Genomic DNA, 26,196 nt, shown 5'->3' with positions numbered 1-26,196 from the left:
TAAATTTTCACTTTGGTAGAAGAACACTTACTCTAAATTCTTGACATGGATTAGAGGATATATACATTTAAGATTAACTTGAAACTTATCTCATTACAGATCCCATATTCCAACATCATCGAGAAGAATCAAACATCACTGGATCATCTCTGGGCAGTCCTGTTTCAGAAGACTCAAAAGATGTTGAGGATTTGGTAAACTGTCATTAGGTAATTCTTAGGAACAGGTAGTTCAGGCAGAGAAGCCACACTGTTAATTACAACATCTCCAAAGAAATAGGAGCAACCCCCAAGAGGCTTAATTTACCATTCCTCTGGCTTTTAAATAGCTACAGTGCTCAAGCCACATACAGTGTTGCTGCTATGACTTTTTACCTCCTTTAAATATATCATGTGAGGTCTAGTCTTATGACAGAGTGTAGTTGAGTGGAGCACTGGGGTCTTTCTTAACTGTAGAGATCCTAGTGATTAGTGTTACTTGTCAGCAGGGAATTTCATTCACTTTAGCTGAGAGAAGTTTAAAATCACCAAAGCTTAACTGCTGTTTTAAAAGCAGTAATATTCATCTCTAAAGATCAGACATGGCACTCTATCCAGTCTCAAATAGGCCTGTTTATATTTCAGAGAAGTTACATCAACATGGTCTAGAGCTTACCAGTGACCTTCTCCACAAAGATTATCTTCTAAGTAGTTTGAGACTTGGGGTGTGGTGGTTACTTTTGGTTTACCCATTGCTGGCAGTGGGAGCTGATTTAGGCTGGGCAAAGAGGAAAGCATTAAGAGAGTTAAGAAAATTCACTACAGGCTTGTTTGTCTTAACATGGATGAGAGTAGGAAGACAAAATTCACGAGAAGCTAAGAGTTTTCACCCCCTCAGAACCCACTGTCATCAGTTTACAAAGTTAGCACTTTGAAGTAAAACTAAATGGGAAAGGAAGTAAAGTTGCCTGTCCTATGCCATGACCTTTTATGACATGTCTTGCTATATAAGTTACCCAGGAAATAGTTGAGGAGAGGATCAGAGTTTTCCGTTCACTTAGTGCATTAACTGATGGGGGTTTGATATAACTTCTCCCTCTCAGGCAATTTAAAAAAACAAAATTTGCTTCTGTAATGAAAGGAAACAAATCAAGAGTCATTCCTATACCAGAGAAGGTTAAGCCAAAATTAGCCTCTAGGGCTTTAATGAATATGACCCCTATAGAAAAGTCAAAAAAAACTTGTATAAATTATTTTATTTATTATTGTGATTAGATCTACACAATCAAAGTTGTCTTTTCACCGTCTGTGTTTTTTGTTAACGTGAAATTGTAGTTATAAGCAAAAGTTGGTTGCCTAGGGAACAATAATTGTATATTCAGTTTAACAGAAATAAAAGAGTATTTGTCTTAAAATGCAAGATTGTTTGTTACATAGCCTTTCGCCATGCAATTCCATTATAAAAAATTTTAATTTCAAAAGTGAAAATGACTTGTGCTGTTTGAGCTTTAAGGGGGAATGTTTAAGTGCAACATCAGCTCCTTAAAGAAAAAGCAAAGTGATCTAGGATATGTCTCCCCTGCAAGAGGGAATTTAGATTTACAATTAACATGAAAATCATGTATCAGACTTATGCAGGAGATTGTTCAGCATACCTTATCCAGTTCTTATTCAAGTCCAAATATATAGCTTTGATGAAGAGACCTGGTAAGTATTTCTCCTTGGCAGACTCACTTTCCCACATCATGGAAGTACAAATTTGCACATATACATAACATGATGATAGAAAATAAGATATAGTAAATTAGGTTTCTAAATTTCGGTTCTAAGTCTCCTTGTCGATACCAGTAGATCTAAAAGAAGAAGAATTAAAGTTTAAGTAATAGCACTGGGCTGAATATTAAAAATTTTAAATACAACTAATTCTTTTCCACTGTGACCAATTTCATCCATATATACTTTTTCCCCCTAAATTTTGAGACTAATGCAGCCAGAATTTTATTCTTATTCTTTATAATTCAAGTGGTACCAACTGAGTTTCTATATCCAAGACCATACTTTATTCCTGCATTCTCAGTTAACTCTGTTCAATGTTTAAACCAAGAGTCCACAGTCATTTGGCAGGTCATCCAAGAACAGATATTTTAAATATATTTGAGTAAAACGTACAGCTCTTTTAGGTACTGGAAGGGAGGACAACTTTTTAATTCCTTTAACTGATTCAAACTGCCAACAAAACTAGGGCTTCACACGTGCATGTATTTGGTTTAAACTAGATCACTGTCAGTCACTTCTGGCTGGGAGTGGGAGGAGAGCATCTCTGGTAGCTTTTTTCCCAAGGCTCTCAAAGTGGGATGGGCCAATTCTTCCCTCAGGTCATAGGAATATAGCAGAATCATTGAGTTTGAATCTGGGAAATGTCCTCTGGTTTAATTTTAACTCAGATAAGCACAAAGCCTTATGTGAGTCAGAACAATTATGTTTAAGAGTTTACTGTTTTGAAGGAAAAAAAAAAAAAAAGTTTACTGTTTTGATTCTGCCTCTCCTCAAGGGAAATGAATACAACAGCCAACTAATGAAATGACCGAACACTTGGCAAATACCTAACTGGGAGTCCACCACCATCTTTATTTCTTTACCTAAAAGAAAGGCTTCTCTGTAGTAAAATTGAACATTCTTGTGAAAAGGGTACAACTGTAGCTTTAGGTTTGCAAAGAGATTTTGGTGTTAATTACTTTTATTTGGGGAGATAAAGCTCAAAGATTAAAACAGACTAGTTTTGAAATTATTAGAAACAGAGGAGTAATGGCATTTCCCAAAGCCTGTTGGGCTCTGTATGTAGTTCTTGAAGGAAGATGAATTAAATACATGACATCAAATCTTTGGCGACCTAAGTCTTTTTTTTTTTTTTTTTTTTTGCTATCAAGGGAGCAGGGTTTCCTTTTAGGGTTACAAGATTACAACTTTGGGATTTAGGAGAAAAGTAAACTCAGATTCAAAAAAACCCCTGCAATTTAACATTGAGAACTGTGACAGGCTTTGGGGGAGAGGGATGGCATATAATTAGAGACACCCTTTTATACAGATTGTCTACCAGAGCTGGGAATTCTGCCCTAGGCACCTTCAGCCCTCAAGGATACTGAATTTAAATTCTAAATAGTACTCACAAGTATGCAGGCAGTAATACTACTCAAAGAGATGCAGACAGCAAAAAATATATTCAGCGGTTTTGGAGGTAGTTGAGGGAAAACAAAAGCACTGATCAGCGTTACCTGTATGAAGAGAAATTATGTCAGGCCTCAGGAATAATTCTAAGACTTGGTTAGACTGGCATTTAGGCAATGTAATAGTATAAAATGCTCCACATTGTAAAACGATATCTACCACCAGGTTTGCCTTCTGGAATGTTAATATTTAATAAAATATTAAAATACCTTCAATTGTGTTATTTTTTTCAGTATTTCTACTTAATCTTCCTAACCTTTTCCTCCTTTATGAGAGGAGACAAACCACCACAGGACAGTAAAACTGGCTAACCTCAAAATAACCTCTTTATCAAAGATTAGATAGCATTTAAACCTCATCCCCAGGATTAACGACTATACTGAAAAGTTCTAAACTTTTTGTTATTTTGAATACTCCAGCAAAAAAAAAACCAAAACTGTTTTTGCTTAACATGAAAAATTCTAAAAATTAGGTTTCTAATATCCTATAGTTCTCTTTCTACCTTAGATATAACATTTTACCCATTCTTTTTTTTTTTTTTAATTTTTATTTATTTATTTTTGGCTGTGTTATGTCTTCATTTCTGTGCGAGGGCTTTCTCTAGTTGCGGTGAGGGGGGCCACTCTTCATCGCGGTGCGCGGGCCTCTCACTGTCGCGGCCTCTTTTGTTGTGGAGCACAGGCTCCAGACGCGCAGGCTCAGTAGTTGTGGCTCACGGGCCTAGTTGCTCCGCGGCATGTGGGATCTTCCCAGACCAGGGCTCGAACCCGTGTCCCCTGCATTGGCAAGCAGATTCTTGACCACTGCGCCACCAGGGAAGCCCATACCCATTCTTTTTATTAAGAAGTCATAGAAACAAACTTCACTAAAATTCTCTTACATTTAATGAAAATGTGCCAAAGAAATGTCATTCTCAGACTGGGAAATGTAGCTTTGTTTTATTTTATTGTGATAGCACCAAGCTGTAGTATACAGGATGAAAAACTAAAATCTCTTAAAACCAAAGGATAATGAACATGCTTCAAGAACAAAATAAAAGTAAAGGCATTAGCAGAAATGGGGAAGTTGTGGGTTATGTACAGAAGAGAGTTACTGGTAGCCACTGACATAGTACAGATTTACTAGGCAAACCCAGAAAACCAAGTTATTTGACTTGTGCTATTTCACCTTCAACCAGGGGGTGAGAGTGGAAATCAATTAGCTACTCCACTTACCAAGTGCAGTTTTGTTTAAGTGTCAACAAAATTGAAAGCATTACTTTAACTATGATTGGAATATTTCACATGCTCATGTACTGGCCCCTTTTAACTTTTTTTTTTTTTTTTTTTTTTTTTGGAGAGTTGATTGAACCACAATATTAAGGTTTTCAAAACTTTGGCTAAGAGCCCGGGTGAGACACAAATAAAGATACTTACTAGAATCAACAAGGATGTTAAGCTGCCAACAACTAAATTGATGATTCTATCCTGAAAGAGAAAAGAATTTTTGAGCCATATGATAAACCCATGGCACTTTAGAAAGATACAATGCAAGGCATTATGGTGTTTTAGAATGGAGGAACCAGGATCCTGCCCCTCTGAGCTTCACACAAACACCTGCCAGAAGGACAGAGTGTACTGAGCCACCAGAGTAGAAGAGGTATTTGGGGAAGATGGACAACTAACTGGAGAAGGTTTTTGGTTTTTATTTGGCTGCGCCAGGTCTCTTAGTTGCGGCATGTGGGATCTTTTAAATGCGGCACGCGGGCTCTCTTTGTTGCAGCATGTGGAACTAGTTCCCTGACCAGAGATCGAACCCGGGCCCCCTACATTGGGAGCACGGAGTCTTAACCATGGACCACTAGGGAAGTCCCTGGAGACGGTTTCTTGAAGGGACAGGACATTTTTACATTAGGGCCTTTTGAAGATTGGGAAGGCCTGGATGGGGAAGGGAGGCTTACAAATAATCCACAAGCTGCTGGGAACAGTATGAGCAGAAGCAAAGGGACAGGAGCCCTGGGCTGGCCAGCCGAGAGCCTCGGTGAAAACAACAAGAAACCAGACTTAGATGGTGTCAAGTGCCATCATGAGTTTGGACCTATTTGTGATTCAGCTTAAGTGTCCTTGTTTAATGTAATCTAAAAGTAAATGCAACGTAGAATCATCTGAATGAGGAGCCTGAGGTTCTACCCATCGAGATTTCTTGTTATTCCCATCCCTACCCCAACCAACTCCAAAGAATGGTTTGAAGAACTGATCTAATCCAATCCTGATTTTACAGGTTAAGGTAAATTTAGGTCCAGTGAGTGCTGTTAAATTATTTGCCTAAAATCATACAGCAAGTTAGAGGCAACTTTGAAATAGGATATCTAAATCAGGGTCACTGGTTAGATGGTTTCAGTTATAGGAACTGAAAAGTTAAAGTATCAATAATATATAAATAGTAGTAGTATATACTAATATTATATGTATAATATGTATTAGATTGACAGAACTTATTTACAGAGCTTACAGAATAAGGTGGTAAGGGTTTAAGACCTGATTAGGAAATACTACCTTATGGCCAATGAGAATATCAAGTAATCTTAGTTCTGAAAAGTCAAAGCTGAAGTCTTTAAAGAATCAGCCTTAAAGACTGTGTTGGTAACGTCTGAGCAAAGAACAGCAGGATATGGAATATGAGCAGCCAGAAAACAAAAGCTCAAGGACGGGAAGGGCACAGGAACCTGCACAGAGCAACTGAGCACTCATTTCCAAGTTGTCTGCTTCTAAAGATAAGAATCCAAAGAAGAGCCAGGCAGGCAAAGCTGGGAGGGAAGAGTGAAGCAAAGCCAAGTATATCTGGTGTCTCTGACCTCACCAGGGATAAACCACACTCCAGACCAAGGCCACTGCAGTTCAAATGTTATACAGGACAAAGGAAGCTGAACTACGCCAGCTACACCCTTACTAAACTTGAGGGCTCAGAACAGGTCTTAATCACCACGTCAGCTAGATAAGACAACACAGCAGACACAAGAGTCGGAAACTAGGACCATCTGTTATGCAAGAGACCCAGGGACCAATCACTGATCACTGTTAACTTATTCCCACACAAGACAAATGTGTATTTAACAGAAAATGTGTTAACAGACAATCCATTTATGAGAACCCCACTGTTTCTGCCTTGTGAAAAAGTTTCACCTCAACTCTTCTGGTCTATTCTAAGAAGCCAAGAGTATTTGCTCCCATCTCCTTATGAGCTCCAGGTATTTGCAACAGTCTGTAAAGGTCTGCATACCTCACAAGAGCTCTTACCAATAGAAAGAGGCCAGTGAAGAGGTTCAGGTGAGAGGTAGCCAACATGAATCACTATTCTCCAAATGGTACAGCAAGTTTGCCAACCAGGATCGAAATGGGGAGGGGAGAGGGGTATAATGGTGAACAGATGGTGCCTACGCCAAAAGCTTTTGTATATCTCCTAAAAAAAATCCTGGGGTGAAATGATATTATGACAATTCTACAGGTGGCCACACAGGCTCGGGGAAATAGCTTGCCCAAAATCTCAATACCAATAAGTGATGGAAACAGGATTCAATGCAACAGCAGATTCCATTTATACTTCTCAGTGAAACAGCAGCCTAGCATGCTAACTGCTGGTCTAGACAAAGAGATCAAGTTGCAAAGAGCACCCCCATTAGCAAAGTACTACAGTAAAGTGTTTACCTTTCAGGAATGAAGACTTCCTCGTAAGTGGTTGTTTTAGATTGTTGAACTTATCCATGGAAGCCTAACTGGTTTCAATCATTCATGAAAATATATCTAATCTTTAATGAATACTTCTCTGCTTGCCTTCTAGACAGCCCACTGTCTAGAATCCCAAATCATCTTCATGAGTATCAGGTATTCTATTGTTAGGATACAGTCTCTCTGGGACTCCCAAGATGGGACAAACTATTCAGAAGACGGCAGAACTGTTTCTCACAGGGTCTCCTTTCTCCAAGCCAAGGCCTTGGCTTTAGGCCTTCTGCTGTTGAAGTAACCAGGAATCCAGACCAAAGAAATAGCAGAGTTAACTCTGGAAGACCTCCTACTTCCTTCTAAACTCTTGCTACCCAGAGTGGTCTGTGGCCCAGCAGCACCGGCATCACATGAGAGCCTGTAAAAAATGCAGAACCTTGGGCCTTGCCCCAGATCTACTGAATCAGAATCCACATTTTAACAAGAGCTTCACATGATCTGTGTGCACGTTTAAATGTGTGAAGCACTGCTCTAAAGTTTTGAGTCTAAGCTAAACCATTTTGAATATTGCTAAGTTCATATCACAGAGTGGAGACCCCTCTCTAGGCCCAGAGATGATTTTTCAGGGCTTTAGCAGCTGAAGCCCTGGGAGCCCTGTTCCCAGTCTCCAAAGATAGAATAAGAGAGAATAATTAAATCGCCCATTAATTACCATTTCAAAGGGCAGTGTTAGAGCTAATAGCTCCAAGTCAGAACCAGAGTTATCTCCACATCAGAAGCTAGTTTCTATTAACTCAGTTTCTCTGTCTCAGAAAAACTAGCTGTCTCCTCCCCAGTTTTATTATTGCCCTATTTCCATCTAACAAAACCATTCTCCCTACCAGAGCTTTACACTTTGTACTGCTGCTTATTTTCACTCCCCAAGGAAGTTCAGCAGGATCAGAATCAGCCTTAATCTTTACCCACAGAGATGACAGGACAGGGAATTAGTTGTCTTCCCACAGACATCTACTCAGCAACAGGCTGAGAGACAGTCTTACCTCATGTACATGAATTTATATATGTGAGCACTTGAACATAACAACGTACATATACAAACATATATAGTTTCAAGAGGGACTCAGCATATATTACCTCTTAAGGCATTTATTTATTCACTTAAACATTATCTCAATAAAGCTGAAAAAAAAAATTATCTACTATATCCCAGATGCAAATACAACCGCAAATAAAACCATCTCTACTCTCCAGAAGTTCGCACAACGCAGAGCGCAAGTGGGCACGAAGGAGAAAGGAGAGGTATCTTGGGCAATCAGGGAGAGACTATGAGAGAAAGTCAAACCTGGAGGGGGAGGACTACCAGGTGGGCAAGGAGGAAAGAAAAGGGAGCTCAGAGTGAAGGGACTCCACAAAGACCCCGGGGAGAAAAAACGTCAAGAAGCTGCAAGGATTACCAGTGGGAAGCGGCCACATAGCACAGGGAGATCAGCTCGGTGCTTTGTGTCCACCTAGAGGGATGGGATAGGGAGGGTGGGAGGGAGCCGCAAGAGGGAGGAGATATAGGGATATATGTAAATGTATGGCTGATTCACTTTGTTATAAAGCAGAAACTAACACACCATTGTAAAGCAATTACACTCCAATAAAGATGTCAAAAAAAAACAAACAAAAAAAAGCTGCGAGGGAAGGGGCTGGGATGCGATGTACAGGTGGAGAGAGCAGCCTGAGCCCAAAAGAGGCACGTCTTCGTCTTCCTTTGAAATGGGGAAGGAGAAAAAGATGGTTGTGCCTACCAAGTGTCTGTACCTGGGATGAGAGAAGGTTAACTCTGTGAAGCAGTAAGGAATATGTTATCTCCATTTACCAATGAGTAACTAGGTTCAGTCAGACCGATTTGCCCAAGGTCATACAGCCAGATAATGGCAAAAGTCTCCTATTCAATGCTCTTTGCAAAACGCGAGCCTAGTGAGCAGTTCAAAAGGTCTAAGAATCCTTAGACTAATACATATGGGCCCTGAAATAAGAGTTAAGGGACCAAGGTTCTCATCTCACTGACTAGCGAGGTGACTTCAAAAGGATCCCTTAACCCATTTGGATCTATCAAATGAGAGGACTGGGCTGATATCCGGTCCTTTCCAGTTTTAACAATTTATGGTTCTGGATCATCAGCTTCAGGCTGCACCTGGGCCAGAGTAGAAGACCTATTCCCCAGCAATCAAAAAGCACAGGAGCCCCCCCAGATTGCTTGGTCAGTCATTAACCAGCATCCTGATACAAGACAAAGCTCCAAATTCATTTCAAATGCTCCGGTGGTAATCGTGGTTCTGGGAACATCCCAAATAACCAAAAGCTGGCATTTGTCCTCAGCAACCAGGAAAAATCCTGGCTCTGGACAGCTTGGAACCCTAACAAGCAAAATCACGCTTCCATTTCCACAGTAATTTGTTTTGCCTGCTTCCAAAATGGATCTAAAGCTTGGGCTATCACAGCAAAACCCTAACCCATTCAAGCAACAGTAAAAAGAGCATGGCAAAATTCCTAAAGGGATCTGGGGACTAAAAAGAAGGAGTAAAAGGATTTACAAGGAAAAGTCTGAGTAAAGAAAACTTCTCTAAGTTCAAATGTTAGTACTAAGATTCCTGGCAGCCAAGAAGGAAGTACAATGGGTTTCAAAGCTCTCACTAATGACAGTAAGCACACTGCATCATTAGAACAGGCAAACTTCTCCTGGATCTAAGAAGAGTTTGTCGCATGGGTCTATGCAAATTCTGGGAGGCAGAAAGTGCAGCTACTTCATACATAATTGCTTCTTATATTGACACGTAAAAATAGCTGAAGGCATAATGTCCCCAGAAGAGTGAGATGAGGGCTGAGAAGTAGGATGGCTGAAATGCCACACACCCAATTTAACTGCACATCCTTCAGGGCGCAGCTCAAACATCGCCTCCACTGTAAACCCTTTCTGGACGGCTTCCTTGGGCACTTCTCAGGATGGGAGATGCCCCTGCCTCAGGGCTCCCGGGTCACATGGCCCAGACTTTACACGTACGGATTCACTGGCCGTCTCCTCCATGAAGACTGGCAGTTAATTAACCATGGGGGGAAGGCAGCCGGGAGCCTGGCACACTGCCGGCCGGTGCTCTGTGAATGATGCTTAAATAACAGAACCATAAATAGAGGTGACCGATGGCATTTTCCTTAGAGCGCCTCTCACCAGGAGAGGCTACTCACCACTCATCCGGGGCCTGACTTGTCAGAAATCTCAGCTTCTGGTCAGAAGACAGCCCGGCCTCACTAGTCCGGGACAGACATGCAACACCACCGCAGAAGCCACAGCCTGGTCCCGTAGCCCAAGAGGTCAGGCTCTCACCAGCCACGGAGGCCCGAGCCCTCACGGTGCCTCCCGGGCCAATGACCCCACGGTAATACCAGGAGTAAACCATGGGCACCTCCAGGTCTGGGTTTCCCGAACCTGAGGACAGAAGCCCAGCCACTCACTTCCTGTCACAGCAGCAAGCACTGGTTTCAGAGGCACGACAGCAACTCCAGCCCAGGAGCTGGTCCTTCCGCAGTGCTGCTCAGCACTCCCAGGGAGAAGCCATGCAAAACAGAAAGCTCCTTTCGGGAAAGGAAAACCCTGCATGGACAACAGCACGAGAACATTCCCTTACACGCCCTGGAGGGAGGGGCGGGGGAAGACTGAGAATTCCAGTTTTGTGTTACTTCCACCTTCCTCTGCGACTCCATCAAAGTCCTCAGACAACATCACAGGCAGCCCTACAGACCCCATCCCTCCCCAAGTGCACTCCGGGTCAATCTTCACCCTCCGCACCTTCGAGTTCTCCATCAGCCACCCCACCACCCCTTGAAACCCGTTCTGTGTGAGCAAAGTACTTCCTGGACCACACAGAGAGTTCTCCCGCGCCCTGGACTTCCCCTGCTGCCTCTGCCTCTCAACTTTCTCCCGAACAGAGCCTGTGCCACCCACATACTCATCCCAGGTGTAACCGGGCCAGGAAGGAGTCGGGGGGGCGGGGGGGTGGGCAAGGCATTTCCTGCTCCCCAGGCTGGAATGAGATGGCAATTTCAGTAATATCCTCTGCTATGGTCTGAAAGTTTGTGTCCCTCCAACACTGGTAGTTGAAATCCTAATGGCTAATGTTGACAGCAGTATGAGGTGGGGCCTTTGGGAGGTTCGTAGGTCATGAGGGTGGAGCCCTCACGAGTGGGATTCGTGCCCTTATAAGAGAGGCTCCAGAGAGCTCCCTACCCCTTCCACCAGGTGAGGACACAAACAGAAGTCTACAACCCGGAAGAAGGCCCTCATCCAACCATGCTGGCATTCTGACCTGGGACTTCTAGAACTGAAAGAAAGAAATGTTTGTTGTAAGTCACGCAGTCTGTGTGGTATTCTGTGACAGCAGCCTAGACAGACAAAAACATCCTCTATTTTTAAGATGTATGTCCCTGGCAGTCTCATGGCAACTTCTTCCCTTCCTCTTCTCAGCAAGCTCAATTATTTCAGCACCCGTTTTGCCAAATCCCTCTCCTCCAACCCTCTCCTCCACTGCCCCTGAGCCTGGTCTTCCCCGGCATCCACTGACTAGATCATTCCCAATCTGTCACACCAAAGCCCTAACCTGACCATGGAGCCGGCAGTTTCAGCAATGCCCAGAGCCTCTCTGGTGGATGTGTTCATCTGCTCTTGATGCTTTGAAAACCCAGTCCCGAGTCACTCCCAAACCCTCAGCCACTTCCAGGCTCTGGTGCTAAGCCTTGCTGTGAAGCCTTTCAACTATCCTACCTGTTAACTGCCAGTTTACTTGTCTGTCTCCTCCTCCACACTGTAAGGCCTGGGAGGCTAAGGGCCATGTCCTCCTTGTTCACTGCTGGGTTCTGGGCCACTGCCCATGGCTGAAACCCAGCCCAATGCTGCACTCTCCAAGCTGTGTACCCCACAGGGCCTGTGTCCACCCAGAGGCAGGAGCACCTCTGTCTCACTCAGACAAAGCCAAGCCACGCGGCTGTGGGAGCTGCCACTACCCAGAGTGGAAAGACTCTTCTTCTGAATCTACAAAGCTGCCACCGTACCAGTGGGTGGGGGGAAACCGGTCATTTCCTTCTGCCAACCCTCTAAATATTCCCAGCATATATGAGATATTCAAATATCAGCTGAAAGAACAAACTAACTGTGTTACTACAAATTCATGTATTCAGCTGGGCCTTCACTGTATTTTCATGGCCTTTTATTTTGAGTTGACTTTCGCAGTCGCTCTCCAGGAAGTGGTTTGAAGCTCCACCTCCACTCAGGTTCCCAGTCTCACTCTTGAAGCCTGTCCGTCAGCAGACATCTTTACAAAAAAAAAAAAAAAAAGATGCTGAGAAAAAGAAGAACTCCCCCCCACCATTTCCACTCCTTCCAGCCTGAAGAGGACCGGAGGGCAGCCTGTTCCTCTGCCAATCCTGCACCCATTCCCTGGCCTTATTAGTTATCTCTGTCCTCATATCTATGCTGAATCTCTCCCTCATGGAGTCCATCTCTGGCCCCAAAATCTCAACCCCTCCAACATCAGAACAGCCTTCCCTCCATCCTGCTTCCCACTTTGATGTTTGGCATCCATTCTCCACCCTTTTTACATGCTTAGTGTGAGGAAGTTAGGAACGAAATGAAACAGGGTAAATGAAGAGTGACCAGAGTGGAGCTGGGGGCTATTTTTAAAAAGGAGGTCAAGGAATCCTCCTGTTTGAGCGGGGACCTTTTAAAGAAAAAGGAACGAGACATGCAAGGATCTAAGAGAAGTGTACTGCAAACAAGGCAGTGCCCCAGGTGCAAAGGCCCTGAGGCAGGAGTGAGCTCGGAAACTGGAAGACAAAGTAGGCTAGGATGACTGAAGCTTAGTAAGGAAAAGAAAGGGAAGAACAAGGATTTGTGTAGTGCCTTTCCATCCTCCTTGTAATACATATATGCTCCATGAGAAAAGATGCCCTCTCCAGCCCACGGCACATGCCCCAGGATGCAGTACACACACAATTAAGCATTGAATCAAAGCACACACACATGCACACTCAACAACCGACAGCCTCCAGAAGACAACTGTACTTAGCACAGCACTCAAGGCTCCTCCCCCGGCCCAGGCTTTCCTCTGACCATCCCTCCCAAGTTCTAGAGTCTGCTTGCAATGGAACACTCACAGTTCCCTCCCCCTTCCCGGCACTTTCCTGCTCCCACCTCTTCAGCACAGTTGGACCTCCTGCTTGGGATTCCCAGTCACCTCCTCCTGTCAAATCTTACTCCTGCTTCTGGGTCTAAAAATCAAAAGCAGTCTGACCTGATGCCCCCAGTAGAATTATCCCCTTCCTCCATGCTCCCTGGCACTTTGCTCCTCCTTTCATTAAAGGGCTCGACCCCATGTTCATCTTCCTTGCGCAAAAGATCTTCAGGTCCCTGAAGACAGTGATTATCTTCTCTTGTGAGGGAAAGAGAAGAAAGGCAATCCAATCAGCATGTATTAAACATACAAGGGGGGGACTCCCCTGGTGGCACAGTGGTTAAGAAACCGCCTGCCAATGCAGGGGACACGGGTTCGAGCCCTGGTCTGGGAAGATCCCACATGCCGCGGAGCAACTAAGCCCGTGCACCACAACTACTGAGCCTGCGCTCTAGAGTCCGCGTGCCGCAACTACTGAGCCCACATGCCACAACTACTGAAGCCCGCACGCCTAGAGCCCGTGCTCCACAACAAGAGAAGCCACCACAGTGAGAGGCCCGTGCACTGCAACGAAGAGCAGCCCCCGCTCGTCGCAACTAGAGAAAGCCCGCACGCGGCAACGAAGACCCAACGCATCCAAAAGAGAAAGAAAGAAAGAAATTTATTTAAAAAAAAAGAAAAAGAAGAAGAAATGATTTTCCTTTTCTTCTTCCAAGTCCCAGTGGAAAACGTCTTGTCAGGAAAGCTCTGGAAATGGCCCAGTCAGCAGGCTAAGGGGCAGCTGTCTTGGGACAGACACGGTGAGAGGACGTGACACATGGGAGGAGGTCTGGGCCCCTCGGAAGCAAGAAACCTCAGGCCTTGCCAGTGGGTCCCCTCGGTTCCCCCAGAGCTGCGCGGCCCTGAACAGGCAGGAGCTTCCCCCCACGCCGTGGCCGGAGGCAGCGCTGGCGACAGTGTCCCCGGGGTGAAGCGAGGAGACAGCTGGCCTCCCTGGCTGACTCTGCGAAATGGCGAGCCCGGATCACGGGGCTGCTGTCCTGAGGCTTCGCAGAGAACCCTAGGAGTAGCGGCACGTGAGGAAAGCTTATGAGACTCACACACACCCATACTCGCCCACTCTCATGCTCTGAGCTCTCAAATGCACCGGGGTCTCCACGGCTGCCTGTAGCTCTGAACACCGACCTCTCCCTCGGGTCCCTCTAGAGAAGGTACATGTATGGACACTTTGAAACATTTCCCTTATTTCACAGATTCACGTTCTGAAGCATCTTTCAGTTGTGAATATTTCTGTCATACCCACCCTGCCAGATTCTCCTCCCCACAGGAGGAGAATACTTGAAATATATTATTCACAGTTAGGCATATTTGAAATAGATTATTTTCATTGAAGCATCACTTAGGGAAATGAGATCACAGTAAAAATACAAAACAAACCTATTCCCCATGGTTTTTTTTTTTTTGGTTTTTGTTTTAAAATATTTATTTATTTATTTATTTGGCTGTGCTGGTCTTCCCTGCGGCACGTGGGATCTCTCAGTTGCGCATGCGGGATCTTTTAGTTGCTGGCATGCAAACTCGTAGGTGCTGCATGTGGGATCTAGTTCCCTGACCAGGAATCGAACCTGGGCCCCCTGCATTGGGAGCGCGGAGTCTTAGACGCTGGACCACCGGGGAAGTCCATTCCCCATGTTTAAGGACCAAAATGATCCCTAGAGTTGGTACCACAGGAAGTGCCGGATCTTTATGTGCTCCGACCTTCAGAACTGGGAGGCCTACAGCAAGGCCTAGGACGTCAGGAGCCTGACAGACCTGACTTACACTTATTCTCCCACCACATGCCTGCCTGTGGCCTTGGGTAAGCCACTTAACTCTGAAGCCGAAGTTTCCATATTTGTACAAATAAATCCGTATTTGTACAATGGTCGAACACGCAGGGTTGCTGTTAGGAATCAGAGATGATACACGTAAAGCCCTAGAACAGACTGCCATTTAGTAGAGTCAGTAAACGGCTGCTCACGTTAGTATTATTTCTACCTCATCTATTGGGGCATCTTACCAACAAGCTTAGGTCCTCAGAGATGAGTGGGAGTTGAGTGGGCCCCAGACCCTGGCCCCCATTTCTAGGGCAGCCCAATTTCAAACGCATTCCATCATCCCCATAGGGACACTCAAGTTTGTCAACCCACGTGTCCTTATGGCAGTGCAGAAAATATGGTCATTATACCTACACATGAACTATGGACTGACCCCAAGAAAAAAATATGACTCAATTTAGTAGACCCAGTCTATTACCACAGAACTGCAACAACCTTGTCTACAGAGGGAAAAACTCAGCAGACCACCAGCTTCTGAGAGACCAGGCCTCAGTTTAAGTTTTTTCTACGGTACTGTGTTATGTTTACGGCCTCTTTGCTGAAGCTCAGCAAGGAGAGGAGAGAGTGAAGCCCTTAACTGCACGAGAGCCTGAAGCACCCCTTCCTGTTTTGGTACCCAGTGCTCCAGGTTTCTGAACACGAGCCCCTGCCTTCTCCTGATGGTTTAGGATGTCCCAAGAAAGCAGGTTACTTTTTAGTGATGCCAGATGCTCATTTCACTTGAGATTTAATAAATATAACAAAAAAGAAGCAGACTCACAGATACAGAGAACAAACTAGTGGTTACCAGTGGGGAGAGGGAAGCGGGGAGGGGCAAGATAAGGGCAGGGGATGAAGAGGTACAAACTTTTAGGTATAAAATAAGCTACAAGGAAGGAAATATTGTACAACATGGGGAATATAGCAAATATTTTATAATAACTATAAATGGACAGCAACCTTTAAAAACTGTAAATCTCTTTATTGTACACCTGTAACCTACATAATACTGCACATCAAGTATACTTCAATTAAAAAAAAAAAAACTTAATATATATAAAATCCAGAACTAGGTAAGGCACTGTGCCGAGTGCTAGAAAGGCTGGAGAAATAAGGCAACTGGCTCCTACCCTCAAGGAGCTTAGACGCTGGCCGGGGAGGCAAGATCTATACAAATCCCTCACAGCACAAGGAGTAAATACCAGGAGACGTCTCTGACCACCAGGCTCGTAGGAGGGAAGCATGGGTGCAGGCTGGGTTGTGAGGGAGGTTCGAAGGTGGGAAATTAGACTGGGCAGGATTCAGATATGTGGGGAAGAGAGGGTGTCACAGCAAGAAGAAGAGCATTTGCCAAGAGCTCAAGGAAAGGGATCCGTGGAGAGGTGCCAGTCTGGACTGGGTATCCACAGAGCAACGGTGAAGACCAGGGATGTCAGCCTCCCTATGCGCCAGCATCCTCTCAAGAGCCTTCTCAAAATACAAATGCCTGAGTGCAACCCCCAGAGATCCCCAGTCCTCTGGTCTAGGGGTGGGGGAGGAAAAGACTGATTAGAGCAGGAAAGAAGGAAGTCCTGGCGTCTATCATCCTGAACCGTTTCTCCTGCACAAGAAATGGCAACTAAAAGTGGTTTGGCCGCCCGGATGAGAGGCAAGGGGACAACAGATCCGATCCCTTGGGCGACTAGCTCTGCTTTGAGGGAGATAGGTGTTGTGCTCAGAGAAATCACCCAGAAGCTGTGTCAAGAGGCCGGAAGCCCGCACCCCTCGGAGGACAGCCTTTGGGGGTCTGGGCAGGGGTAAGGGCGGCAGGCAGACACAACAATCCTAACCCCAGCTTTGTTCTTAATTAAGCAACAACCCTCACCTCCAACCCGAAAAAGGCAAGAAGTAGCATTCTCATCTTACACTACTATTTGCAGAAGCCAAATGCTCCAATTCTGAATGGTCTGAATTCGACTACAGGTCATCAAAAGACCTTGTTTTTCACTGTTTTTGTTTATTTGCTTTTTTTTTTTGCAGGGAGGGGAGGTAAGGATCAGGAAAGTGCTTTAGAACATGGAACTTCCGCCTTTGGAACCAAAGATCTGAGCCTCAGGACCCACTAACTTGCTCCCTACACGGAAGGTCCCCCTATATTATCTGACTCCAGTGTATGCGCCTTCCTCCAATGTCACTCACTTTTCTTACATCACATCCAAGTAGGAATAAAGGGACAAGAATGGTCACCACCGTTCTCAGACGATGAATCACTTATTATTAGTGAAAATCAATAGAAGAGGCTGGTCCAGGAACCGGCTTACACTACATTCCAAGGAATGAAGTATTCCCCCCTCGCCCATTCGCAGTAGCTGTCGGATACTGCTTTGCCCTCTTCCCCAGAGAGAACCATCCTCCCTCTCCCCGCTAGGTTCACCAATCCACTGGCTGAAACTGAGTTCGGATGATTCCGCAGCCAGCCAGCAAATCAAGAAATCAAGATCGACTCACAAGCCCTGAGGATAACTTAAAGCCTTTCCATTACCCAGACAGAAAGACAGCCCAAAGGAAATTTTAAAGGCAGCCGTGGACAAGAGTGGTGGGGGGAATACCTCCAGGTTATAGTTCGTACTAGGAAGGGAGGAGCAGGGGATAGATTCCTAGAGTGACATTTCCCGAAGCGGGCTCTGTGGACACTCAGCTCAGACCTGCTGAGGGCGAGGGGCGTGCAAGGTAAGAACGGAGTTAAGGCACTGACTGTGCCAGTGAACAAAAGGCCAGCCGCGGAAACAGCACAGGAAGTAGTACTCGCCCTCCCGCTCCAACCACAGTCTCAGTGAAAATTAGCACATTTTAAAGGTTCTGAAAAGTCCCGCAACAAAGAAAAATGTTTCACGATCGTGACTATACAACCACCGTGACTAATAACTCACTTGCTTTAGAACTGCACTACCGGACACGGGAGTACCAGCTGTATGTGGTCACTGAGCACCTGAAGTAGCTAGTCCAAACTGAGACGGGCTGTAAGTGAAAATCCACGCTGCATTTCAAAGGCTTAGTGCGGAAAAAAAGGATGGAAAAATATCTCCACTTTTCATATTGAGTACATATGGAAATGATAGTATTTTAGATGTATGGAATTAAATAAAGCATAGTATTAAAATTAACTGCATCGGGCTTCCCTGGTGGCGCAGTGGTTGAGAATCTGCCTGCCAATGCAGGGGACACGGGTTCGAGCCCTGGTCTGGGAAGATCCCACATGCCGCAGAGCAACTGGGCCCGTGAGCCACAACTACTGAGCCTGCGCGTCTGGAGCCTGTGCTCCGCAACAAGAGAGGCTGCGATAGTGAGAGGCCCGCGCACATACTTTGTAAATATATGGCTACTAGGACATTTAAAATCACATACATGGCTCATCTTATATTTCTACTGGGTAGCGCTCCTTCAGAAAGTGCTAAGCAACAGCACATGCTCAGAAACCTCAGATACATCGTACTACCGTGGCATTTGTGCCACATTTGTTTTCCCCCTGAAAGAGATGTATTACATCCCAGAACTGGGGATGGAATAAAAACAGACGAAAAAAGCATCTGGATATTCTGACCAGGATTGATGCGACAGCCCACCTAGCAATATGTAATTCCAAAGGTATCAAGGAATGAATATGTTTCCTTTTCTTGTCTATTATCCCTTAGATGTTTAAGTAACAACAGAAAACTGTTTTGCTTTACCTTTCGCTCCATGGCTGTGTCTGTAAAGTTATTCCTAAACATCACGCTAAAGACTGAATGAATCTGGAGTTTGGTATCCTTCAGGGACTGCCCACGAGGGTGCTGCTAGGGGCCCACTGGGTTGTGTATTTCTATAGCAGATGCTAGTATCTTTCACTCACTCCATGACTTTGGGCAAACCACTTCACCTACTTCCTGTGGAAGAGCCAAGTATGTGAACGTCCACAGTGACTTCTGGAGCATGTGACCCAGACTGTGTAAGTCACCTCACCATTTACTATCCTAGTCAACTCGTGAAACATCGCCAGAGGAGAGCCAGTTGTGCGACTAAACACGTAGCCCGCTTCGTAGTTCAGCTTCCCTGCGTGTGAAATAGCAGTAACAACACCCATCTCACAGAGGAACTGGGTGATAAAACTAGGGAACGCTGAATGCAGAGCACGCTGCCTGGCACTGAGGAAACACGACTTCCCTCCACACTCTGCTCCGTGCACTTCAGTCATCTCGGCCACAGAGGGAGAGGCTGGACCTAAAGCTCTGGTCCTTTCTAGGCTTAAAATTAAGAGGCTATCTCTGGTCAGTTGTTAAAAGGCAGATAAGATTACTAAAAGCTCAGAAGACCTGTCAGAATAGGACAGGAAGTGGGCTTTCCCCTTTCTCGATTCCCTTCCTCAGAGGCGAAAGCACGCTGGGAGCGCACACATGCAGGGGCCAGTGAAGGGTTTCCCAGGGTCCCGGGGAAGCCTCCCGGCTCTGGCAGTGACCATCCTCCAGCGGAATGGCTCCACTGTAACGTGTCCTATCCTTTCACTATTGAGGCCCCATCCCTGTGCGCTGCCCACTCAGGTCCTCAAAATCATTTGCTGTCATTAAAGACACACGCCTCGGGCTTCCCTGGTGGTACAGTGGTTAAGAATCCGCCTGGCAACGCAGGGGACACGGGTTCGAGCCCTGGTTCGGGAAGATCCCACATGCCGCGGAGCAACTAGGCCCGTGCGCCACAACTACTGAGCCTGCGCTCTAGAGCCCGCGAGCCACAACTACTGAAGCCCGCGTGCCTAGAGCCCGTGCTCCCCAACAAGAGAAGCCACAGCAACGAGAAGCCCGCGCACCACAACAAAGGGTAGCCCCCGCTCGCCGCAACTAGAGAAAGCCCGTGTACAACAATGAAGACCCAACGCAGCCAAAAATAAATAAATTAAAATAAATTAAAAAAAAAAATAAAGACAGACGCCTCTCCCTCCTCAGATACGGCATCTCAATTTATACAAAACATGATGCTTCTTCCCATCCTCAGACCAGAAGTCTCTCTCCTTTCTCCATTCTGTACAATTTCTGTATGTCCAATCATACTGTCAGCCCCACACAGGAAGCTCAAGGAAGCAATTCTGAGAGATCTGGAAATATATATTATTCTTATTTTTTTTTCCTCCGAGTAGCTGATTCTACTGTTATGACGCCTAAAATTGCCTAAGTAATGCTAGGGGTGTATGCTCTTGGATTAAATAAATCTGCAATAAACAGAGATACATTTGGAATAGTCAATTTCTTGGATGGGTTTCAAATGGATCATAGGCAACAGGGAAACTTACAGTCATTGACTATTTGGGCCCAAGTGAGTCAGAAACATCAATATTTCTAAGTGTCTCTATAAATCAACAAGTCCCTTATGGAGTCATCTACCTCAGTATTCAAGGGTCAAAGGAGGTCAGAGGTCTGCATCACCCAGAACCCCAACCTGTGCACCAAGGTATGTAGAGGAGACACTGAACTTCTTGGCTCTCAGGACAGCTGGGCAGCCAGATGCCCTGGGTCCGACCCCTTCAAGCAGCTAGCTGCCTCCATTCTCCAGGCCCCAAATCCTCTCCTAATCAAACCCCAATTTAGGGGCATCCATATCTGAAAGCCGAAGGCTACCGGACACTCTGAATGTAGAATCCATCCTCTAAGATCTTCCCCAAGCTTCCCAAACAAAGTGACCACTCTCTCCCCTGTACCCCAACACGTCCCCTCTATGCCCTCTCAGAGCACAGATCCAACCGCATCACGTTTGCTCACATATTTCCCCCATCTACCTGGGTTCCTTGGACACCCCAGGGCCTATCACATAATGCTCAATAATGTTAGCAGACTGGAATTCCCTGGAGGTCCAGTGGTTAGGACTTGGCACTTTCCCTGCTGAGGGCCTGGGTTCAATCCCTGGTGGGGAACTAAGATCCCACAAGCCATGCGGCCAAAAAAATTAAATAAAATTTTAAAAAAATAATAAAATGTTCGGGACTTCCCTGGTGGTGCAGTGGTTAAGAATCCGCCTGCCAGTGCAGGGGACACGGGTTCGATCCCGGGTCCAGGAAGATCCTACATGTCACGGAGCAACGGAGCCCGCGAGCCACAACTACTGAGCCTGCGCTCTAGAGCCCATGAGCCACAACCACCGAGCCCGCGTGCTGCAACTACTGAAGTCTGCGCACCTAGAGCCCGAGCTCCGCAACAAGAGAAGCCACCGCAAGGAGAAGCCCGCGCACCGGAACGAAGAGTAGCCCCCGCTCGTCGCAACTAGAGAAAGCCCGCGTGCAGCAACGAAGACCCAACGCAGCCAAAAATAAATAAAATAAAATAAATTTTAAAAAATAAGTAAATAAAAAATAATGTTAGCAGAAACAGGAATATCTACTGGACCAGGGCCGTGCTTCTCAAAACCAGGTGTACTGTGGGCTGGGATTATGCAAAGTCACAGGATAAACAAGGAGCAACTTCCTAGACATAAAGCTTAAAACATTTTCTTATAAAGTCCCTTTGAGAAGAGAAAGCAAAATCCACATGGAGTTAAAAAAAAAGAAATAAAGTAGTAGCCTCCTGGCAGGCTGGCAGCTTCCAAATTCAGGGTCATGCCCCAGGCTGTCGGGTGTACAAGTTCCCTATCCTTTCTGCTAAAGAGGTCCCTGACGAAGCTGAGAAACCCAAGAAGCTCTGGACTCCATATGTGCCCTACTTTTTGAGAGGCTGAAAGTACTTTGTCAGGGGTCAAAGATCACCTATGCCACTTTCTAGGTGAAAAAAAAAACAAAACTAGCTAATCTTGCCCAAATGACTCAGAAAGTTAATGTTGGGGACAGGAAAAGAGCTCTCTTCAATTACTGGCCCAGGACATCACATGATTAAGCTTGTAAGAAGACATTATACTTTTTAAAAGCCTAAAATAATGTACTACTAGCTTCTTTGGGCCTGAGACACTTTGATCACTTCCTGGAATGGAGTCCCATCAAAGAAACCCTCATTTCACGCCTCTCTTTTTCTCTGCTCGGCTGCCTCAGCAGTAAACTCTTAAGGGCTCTAGATAAACACGAATCAGAAGCACCTCTCTTGGGCTCTTACGGAAGCCTCAGGTGCACACCTGAAGCCTCTTGAAGGTCAGCACTCCAGCTGGACCAGCGGATGTGCAAACACCATGACCACCTGGCCTTGGGGAAGAGGGCTTCCGCACTCCCGTTTAGGACCCCCAGCAGCCCAGAACTTTCTGAACTTTTCTCCACTCCCCAGCCTTCAAGTCTCTTGGCCAACCCTGTACCAAAGAGGAAGCCGAGGGGCAGCGCAAGTTATCTTGAGAGGGATGAAGCGGGGTTGAAGGCACTTTCTTGCTCCAAGGGCCTTCAGGGGCCGCAGAAGGACCCAGCAGGGCTCCGGGTCGGTAGGGGGCGGGGAAGGGGAGGGTGCGGACAGACCCACAAACACAAGCACCCAGGCCCCGAGTCCCGGACCGCACTCACCTTGGCCGACGTCTCTCCGAACAGTGGTCTGTTGTCGAGGCCACTGGTGCCGTAGGTCCTGTTGGAAAAGTCCTCCATTTTAGGGGTTTCTTCACTGTCCCGAAGCCACTCAAAGCCGAGCCAGCATTGCCTCCCGAAGTCCCGGGTCTACGACTCGCGGCGCCGCCGGTCACCGAGCGCTCATAGCCGAAGCCCAGGGGGGCCGAAGTCCCGGCGGCGGGGGTGGACGCTCAGACCCACGGGACGAGGCCGCTCCGCCCGAGCCCCGCTCCCCTCCTCATCTTGAGCAGCTGCCGCAGGAAGTGAAAAGAAACAAACACAGCGTGGCCGCCCCGCCCGGCGGCTCCCGCTTCCCCAAATCTCAGCGCCCGGGCCGCCGGGCTCGCGCCGCAGCTCGCGGAGCAAATCGGCTTCCCCGGAGCTCCCCGCTTCCCCGCCCTCGCCACTCCTCTCCGTGACACGGTAACTTCTCGTGCTTTCTAAATGTTCTGGTGATCCCTTCACTATCGGGGGGGGGGGTAGTTTTTCCTGGGAGAAGGCATTACCAGCCGTCTGCACCGCTCCACCCCTCTCGCCCCAGTGGCCAGCGGCCGGAGAAGTGAAGCCGCCGGAGCAGAGCCGAGCGCTCCGCGCGCCCCTCCCGCAGCGCTCTGGGATCAGGTCGCGGCGGCGCCGAGCGACTCGGATCCCCGCTCAGGTGTTGCCTGTACCCGAGGGCCGGCGCGCCTCCCGCAGCTCCCCTGGAGCTCTCGGGGCAGGAGGAGGGGATCCCGCCCCGGCCCGGCCACCCTCCCGGAAGCGCCCCGCGCCCGCAGGCCAAACCTCGGCATCCCCAGCCGCCCGTTCGCTGGGGAGTCCCGGCCGCACTAGGGAGCACGCGTCCTGGTCCACGCCGACGCTGGAAGGCGGAGCAGAGCCTCCGGGGCGTGGCGGAGCGAAGGACCTTCCCTGCTGGCAGAGAGCCGGCACGCGGGCCGGGCGGTGCGCGGCGGGTCCCCGCTCCGCTCCCCCGGCCGGGACCCGCGGCCACCGTCGCAAACCGACTCGGCCCGCCCAGGCCACGTCACGGCCGAGGCCGCCAATCCCGCGTGCCGAGGCGCCGCATTGGCTGCGGAGCTTTATTTCTAGAGGTGCCAGTTTATTCCCCGCCGGGCGGCCGTTCTCCTCCGCTCCTTGTTTCTCAGCCTCTTAGTAATTAGCGCCTGCGCGACCCACTTGGGCTGAGCAGATTTCGGAAGATAGCCTTGCAGTGGGCTGAAACTTTTTAAAAACAACCAGCCTGCTTTAACCACCCCAGTCTTTGCACCACTAGCACGGAAAGGGGGTCGTTGATAAATATGGTTTGGGGTTGTTTGTATGTTTGTCCTGTGATAGGGAACCTATGTCCTGGACAGTGACGGTCGGGAGGTAATACGTGCTTAGGTATGTCTTGGACTTGTCCACTCATCCTGCTGATGATGATGCTGATTAAGCATATATATGCAGCCACAGAGAACCAACCCGTCGTTATGTCAGCCTCTTCGGGTTTGAGAACGCAGAGAACCGGAGGTGGACAGGCCCCCTAGGCAACATAGCGTCACTCTACATTTGGGATCATTTATAAGTATTAGGAAACAAATGCAACCACGCTAGGTACCCTGGACACTACGGTTCCTACACTGAAGAAAGCTGTGACTACATTTGTTGGCAAGGAGAGCCCGTGTTGCAACATTGTAGCCCTGTGACACTTAGAATCCAAGCAAAGATTCCACGTGGTCCCTCTAGAGTTTGGGACAAAGGATTAGGACAAGGGATGCACTAAGAGCCACAGAGCTACAGATGTGAAATTTGCAACACTGAGTAGAATTGGGCATGGTGCCTATCTGATCTACCAGTTATATATTTTATGAATGATCTTCTCTTTGTTCAGGACTTTTTGTTCTGAGAGGAATGCTACACAATCTTGCACCCAGTTCTATTAGAAGTTTGACCCAATAAATAATTTCAGGTCACTCACATGCTGCCACATTCATTCAACAAATACTTCTGAGAACCTGCTCTGTACCAGGCAACCACCAGAGAGGGTAATACAGTAATCAAGAGATAGTCAAGGTCATATTGTTGAGGCTGGAGTGCAGATAGAGACACATGATTACAGTGTAGAGAAAGGAGGAGGTACAGTGGAGTGACTAATAGCACAAGCTTTGAGGTTGATCATATCTGCCCTCAAACCCTGATGCCACCATCTACAAGCAATGTGATCTTGGGAAAGTTATCTAACATCTAAACTCTCTTGAGCTCCTTCCTATGTAAAAAGTGAAGATAATAAAAAATGGAACCAGAATATCTAACTTCAACCGTTTTGCTTTTTTTAGATAATCTAATAGAGAATATTTCAGACACCTGGCAAGTAAGTATCCAAATGGTAGTTGTCATCAATGGTGATGAGTGCTGTGATCTGGACACTAGGGGCACCATGGACATACATGGGAGGGCACCCACCAGATTCGGGTGGCAGGGAAAGCTTCCTGGAGGAGCCTTCTAAATCAAGACCCCCAAAGAAAAGCATTTGTTAGCCAAGGTGAGGAGGAGAGTCAAGAAGACAGGTCAGAGAGGCTATATATTCGTGTAGGGTGTATTTGAGGAGGAAGGTTGAGTCAGGAATGGTGACCCTTTTGCTCAAGAGCTGCTTATTCTCTTGTCTCATCAATTTCCTGTGCCTCTGTTCCATTGCTTTTCCTAAAAACCAGCTTCCTCGTGACTACTACTCACCCCACACTATAACATACCAGTGGCTTTAGTTTGTTTTTGGTGCTAAACTCGGGGAAAATGGATCTTACCACTCCAGTGCCCACCAGTGCTCAGTGGGCTCAGTCTCTATCTTCGAGTTCAGATTCTCATGAGAAATTTCAACTGGCTGAGTCCAGATGATGGACTGATTTCAAGTTGCATGAGGTCTTCCACCGCAAACAGCCAACAGGTGGGACCAAGTAGAACATATTTTCTAGGGACCACCCCCTTGAGGAGGGTAGGATAGAAGATTGTTTAAATAAGGAAGAGAGTACGTATGTATCAAGTCAATGATAGGATTATCCAGTGTCTTGCTGCTCACAGTGTGGTCCCTGGACCACAAGCATGGCATCACCTGGTAACTTCTTAGAAATGCAGAGCCACCCCAGATCTACTAAATCACAATCTGCATTTTAATAAGATCCCCAGGGGATTCGTACACACATTGAAACGTGAAAAGCGCTTCTTGCATATGCCTCTATTTTTACAAATTGGGCCACAGGCCACATAGATGACCCTCCCAATAACCACCACTTCTTATTTCTTGATCTTCATTGTGCTTCAGCCACTCATTCCAATGCAAATTCTGGACTTTGGCAACACCCGTGTTTGAAATAAGCCCAGATACACCATTTAGTAAGCCTTCTCCTCCAATCCTTTTAAATCTTTTACTCCTGGTCAATATATCAGTCCTTTGGTCACTTTAGTGTCTCTGATCCTTTGGTCTCTTGACTTTTTCTCAGTGGATCTACTCTCCCACTTTCACTTTCTTCCAGCTTAAATTCTGTGTTCTATCGCTGCAATTGATCTTTTGATATCTTCAGTTCCCTTGTCCCATTTATTTTACCACACCTGGGCAGAAAGTCCCCTGAGATATTAATCCTTCTGCTTTCTCAACACCTGTGGCCAGGTGTCTAGCACAGCTGGAGGGGAAAAAAATCATAAATGCCCCTAATTAGAGTAATTTTAGATTTAAGGCAGTCAACC

At 46.6% G+C, this 26,196-nt stretch overlaps 2 protein-coding genes across 7 annotated transcripts in view; one reads left to right on the top strand and one right to left on the bottom strand.

The window, feature by feature from the left end:
• Positions 1-1,393, top strand: part of DMTF1 (cyclin D binding myb like transcription factor 1) — a 44,277-nt gene extending 42,884 nt beyond the window's left edge. For all 4 annotated transcript variants that reach the window (XM_059934025.1, XM_059934023.1, XM_059934024.1 and 1 more), the window contains one exon: positions 100-1,393. In XM_059934025.1, coding sequence (XP_059790008.1) covers positions 100-209 — 110 coding nt within the window. In that variant the 3' untranslated portion in view covers positions 210-1,393. The remainder of the gene's footprint in view (positions 1-99) is intronic.
• On the bottom strand, positions 1,255-23,478 carry TMEM243 (transmembrane protein 243). Of its 3 annotated transcripts, none has more exons than XM_059934027.1 (5): positions 23,263-23,478; positions 22,441-22,730; positions 4,619-4,669; positions 3,146-3,250; positions 1,255-1,831 (listed from the first exon to the last, which is right to left on the bottom strand). In XM_059934027.1, exons 2-5 carry the CDS (start codon positions 22,516-22,518, stop codon positions 1,709-1,711), a joined length of 357 nt encoding a protein of 118 aa, XP_059790010.1. In that variant the 5' UTR covers positions 22,519-22,730; positions 23,263-23,478; the 3' UTR covers positions 1,255-1,708. The 3 variants fall into 3 exon arrangements, with proteins under 3 accessions (XP_059790010.1, XP_059790011.1, XP_059790013.1); XM_059934028.1 differs by having other exon boundaries at positions 22,441-22,498; XM_059934030.1 differs by lacking the exon at positions 4,619-4,669.
• Positions 23,479-26,196: the final 2,718 nt, after the last annotated feature.

Source organism: Balaenoptera ricei, chromosome 9, assembly GCF_028023285.1.
Source record: "Balaenoptera ricei isolate mBalRic1 chromosome 9, mBalRic1.hap2, whole genome shotgun sequence".
In the NCBI taxonomy this organism is placed as follows: domain Eukaryota; kingdom Metazoa; phylum Chordata; class Mammalia; order Artiodactyla; family Balaenopteridae; genus Balaenoptera; species Balaenoptera ricei.
Note: the sequence above shows the minus strand (reverse complement) of the source record. Positions and strands in the feature narration are given on the sequence as shown.

Excerpts from the sequence above, each read along its gene's own strand:
- TMEM243 (XM_059934027.1), bottom strand. The coding sequence starts at position 22,518 with ATGGAGGACTTTTCCAACAGGACCTACGGCACCAGTGGCCTCGACAAC. Across the intron at positions 3,251-4,618 it reads TAACATCCTTGTTGATTCTA|GTAACGCTGATCAGTGCTTT; the intron begins GTAAGTATCTTT and ends CTCTTCATACAG. Across the intron at positions 1,832-3,145 it reads GTATTACTGCCTGCATACTT|ATCTACTGGTATCGACAAGG; the intron begins GTGAGTACTATT and ends TTCTTCTTTTAG.